The sequence below is a fragment of the Lactuca serriola genome, chromosome 1 (assembly GCF_051521515.1).
Source record: "Lactuca serriola cultivar US96UC23 chromosome 1, Lser_US96UC23_V15, whole genome shotgun sequence".
Taxonomy (NCBI): Eukaryota; Viridiplantae; Streptophyta; class Magnoliopsida; order Asterales; family Asteraceae; genus Lactuca; species Lactuca serriola.
This window is the reverse complement of record NC_136408.1, coordinates 209,167,821-209,171,520: the sequence shown is the minus strand read 5'-3', so window position 1 is coordinate 209,171,520 and position 3,700 is coordinate 209,167,821. Positions and strand designations below refer to the sequence as shown.

At 39.7% G+C, this 3,700-nt stretch overlaps 1 protein-coding gene across 1 annotated transcript; it reads right to left on the bottom strand.

Annotated features, from left to right (window-relative positions):
• Positions 1–521: 521 nt before the first annotated feature.
• Positions 522–2,104, bottom strand: LOC145065734 (uncharacterized). The gene is made up of 2 exons (XM_079012795.1): positions 2,004–2,104; positions 522–1,242 (listed from the first exon to the last, which is right to left on the bottom strand). Exons 1-2 carry the CDS (start codon positions 2,102–2,104, stop codon positions 522–524), a joined length of 822 nt encoding a protein of 273 aa, XP_078868921.1.
• Positions 2,105–3,700: the final 1,596 nt, after the last annotated feature.

The following is a 3,700-nucleotide window of genomic DNA, read 5'->3' as shown; positions in this document are numbered from 1 at the left end:
GAGTGGCTAAAGTGTTTAATCCATGGTCAAGTTCGGTCAACACAAGTCAATGTTAGTCAACACATTAAACCACCTGGTCAACGGAAGTCAAAGCTTGTCAACAAAATTAGCCTTTGGTCGTCAACATCTGCACGGGTCGTGCATGGAGGGCACACAGCCGCGTGCATGTTGCAGTTAAAATTACAATCACGACTTGTTCTAATCGATCATATGTATCCGCGTAAGTCACTCGCGTTAAGGCACGCGGCCGCGCAGGGTGGTCGCGTAGGTGGGGCGTGCATGGCCACGCAGGCGCGTGTTGTTCACAGTCTTTGGTTTCGTTTCACTTCAACTTGTTGGGATTATTGGCTTGCATTTGAAGGCTTAAACACTTGGAAAACTTATTTTCTTCAGAGAGAACTTCAAAATAAACATTAAAACATCTTCAACACTCCTTTATTTGAATTCATAGTCATGAAAGACAATGCTTTCCAAAAATGCCCTTCTTTAATGACTTTGGCGAGACGTCCTCTTTGCTTGCTTCAACACCTCGAGACATCCAAATGGATGATTTCAAGAGCATTTGCATTGAAACCTTCATAGAATGGCTTCAAATGGTGCCCATTGACTTTGAAAATTTGTCTCATCTCTTCACTTTGGATTTCTACTACTTCATGGCCAAAAGTTTTTATGACAAAAAAAGGACATATGCACCTTGACCTTAACTTGCCCGAAAATAACTTCAATCGTGAATGGTAAAGCAAAACCCTATGTCCCGGTTCGAAATGCTTCCGGGCGATGGACTTGTCATGAAAAAACTTCGTTTTCTCCTTGTAAATTCTTGAATTTTCATAAGAGTCATTTCTCAATTCTTCTAAATCTTGAAGTTGAAGCTTCCTATGTCTTCCAGCTTCAACAATATTGAAATTGAATTGCTCGAACGCCCAAAATGCACAATGCTCTAATTCCACGAGAAGATGACATGGCTTTCCAAAGACCAACCTAAATGGAGACATGCCTATCGGGGTATTGTAAGCGGTCCGGTAGGCCCACAAGGCATCATCAAGCCTCAAACTCCAATCCTTCCTTTTCGGGTTCACTATTTTCTTGAGGATATACTTCACTTCATGATTTGAAACCCCAACTTGATCGTTTATTTGGGGGTGGTAAGCGGTAGAGACACGGTGCGTAATGTTGTACTTTCTCAATAAAGCCCCCATAATTTGGTTGCAAAAATGTGTCCCTCTATCACTAATCAATGCCCTAGGCACACCAAATAACACAAAAATATTAGATTTTAAAAACTCGATAACCGTTTTGGCATCATCCGATCTTGTGGCCTTGGCTTCAACCTATTTTGAGACATAGTCAACCGCGAGTAAAATGTAAACATTGCCATATGAAACGGGAAATAGGCCCATAAAATCAATCCTCCATACGTCAAAAACTTCACAAACATGGCGTTTTATTTTTTTTGTGAAATGTTCAACGTCCTTTGACACCATTCACAACTTTTTCAAAACAAATAACAATCGTGTGACATGGTTGGCCAAAATAATCCACACTCAAGAACTTTTCTCAAAGTTTAGTTAGGTCTGACGTGTCCCCCACAAGAAAATTCATGACAAAATTGTAAAATGAATTGATGCTCTTATTGGGGTACACATCGTCTTATAATTTGATCGGGACAATTTTTCCACAAATAAGGTTCATCCTATACGTAATATTTTGCATCATTTTTCAATTTGTCTTTTTGAGCACGTGAAAATGTGTCGGGATACCTTTTCGTGACCAAAAAGTTAACGATATCGGCATAAAAAGGAGTAGATTGAGTAAGGGAAAAGAGATGCTCATCCGAAAACTCGTCCCGTAACGGGAGAGGAGTTTCGTTTGAAGTGATCCGGCTTAGGTGGTCGGCAACAAGATTTCGCATCCGCTCTTGTCTCGAATCTCCAAATCAAATTCGTGCAATAATAAGATCCACCGGATGAGTCTTGGTTGTATCTTTCTTTGTCATCAAGTACTTGGGAGCCACATGATCCGAATACACTATGACTTTGGTGTCGAGTAGATATTGCCTAAATTTCTCTGAAGCAAACACTATGGCCAACAACTCCTTTTCCATGGTAGAGTTGTTGCTTTGAGCATTGTCTAGTGTTCTCGATGCATAGTAGATCACAAGGGAGGCTCTTCCATTCTTTTAACCCAAAACGGTGCCAACAACATATTCCCTTGCATCACACATAATCTCAAATGGGAGATCCCAATTTGGTGCTTGTATGATAGGGGTGGATGTAAGAAACTCCTTGAGCTTGTCAAAAGCTTCTTTTAACGCCTCATTGAACTCAAAGTCAACATCCTTTTGCAAGAGTTGGCAAATTGGTCTTGTTATCTTCAAAAAATCCTTGATGAATCTCAGGTAGAAATTAACCTGCATGGCCCAAAAAAGAACGAACTTCCCGAACACAAGTGGGGTAAGGTACGCTTTGAATAAAATAAATTTTTTCCTTATCTACCTCGATTCCTTTCTTAGACACAACGTGGCCCAAAATAAGACCTTGACTCACCATAAAATGACATTTCTCAAAGTTTAAAACCAAATTTCTTTCAATGCATCTTTTCGAAATTTTGGTGAGATTGGTCAAACATTCTTGAAAAGAGTATCCATATACCGTAAAGTCATCCATAAAAACTTCAATTATGTTTTCAGCATACTCCGAGAAAATACTAACCATACAACATTGGAAAGTGGCGGGTACATTACACAATCCAAATGACATTCTCCGGCATGAAAAAGTGTCAAATGGATATCTGAAGATTGTCTCTTCTTGGTTTTCTGGTGCCACTGGGATTTGGTGAAAACCAGAATACCCGTCAAGACAACAAGAGTGAGATTTCCCTTCTAACATTTGATCAATGAAAGGTAATGGAAAATTATCTTTTCTTATGCTTGCATTAAGTTTGCAGTAGTCAATTCATACTCTCTACCCGTTTTGAACATGGGTGGGGACCATCACACCTTTGTTATTCTCGACCACCGTGATTCCCATCTTCTTCAGTACCACTTGCACTGGGCTCACCCACTTGCTATCTGAGATTGGATAGATGATACCCGCATCAAGGAACTTCAATATCTCTTTCTTGACCACTTCCATCATTGACGGATGCAACCTTCTTTGCACGTCCTAGCTTGGTTTGCATTCATCCTCCATCCAGATCTTGTGCATACAAGTGAAGGGGCTCAATCCTTTGATATTTGCAATCGTCCAACCCATTGCTTCTTTATGTTCCTTCAACACCTTGAGGAGTTTCTCTTCCTCAAATTCGGTTAGATGAGTCGAAATGACAACCGAAAGAGTCTCATTCTTGCCCATGTAAGTATACTTCAAGTGTTGAGGTAGGACCTTCAATTCAAATTTCGGTGGTTGAACAAGTGATGGTGGCAAATTTGTATGGGTTGTGGGCAACTCAATTTTCTTAACATCCAATTTTGTATATTTCTTCATCTCCATTTTATTTACCAACTTCTCAACTTCCGAATCTAAAGAATAATGCTTTAATTGTCCGGTTAGTTTCCCACAATCAATCCCCTTGCTTAGGATCATTTCCAACATATCACCATTAGACAACTCGAACAGTTCTTGGGTTATCGGTTCAACAACATCAACAAAGTACAAAGATGAAACATCATTAGGATATATCATAGCATCATAAATATTTA

Excerpts from the sequence above, each read along its gene's own strand:
- LOC145065734 (XM_079012795.1), bottom strand. The coding sequence starts at position 2,104 with ATGGAAAAGGAGTTGTTGGCCATAGTGTTTGCTTCAGAGAAATTTAGG. Across the intron at positions 1,243-2,003 it reads TCGGATCATGTGGCTCCCAA|GGCATTGATTAGTGATAGAG; the intron begins GTACTTGATGAC and ends TGGTGTGCCTAG.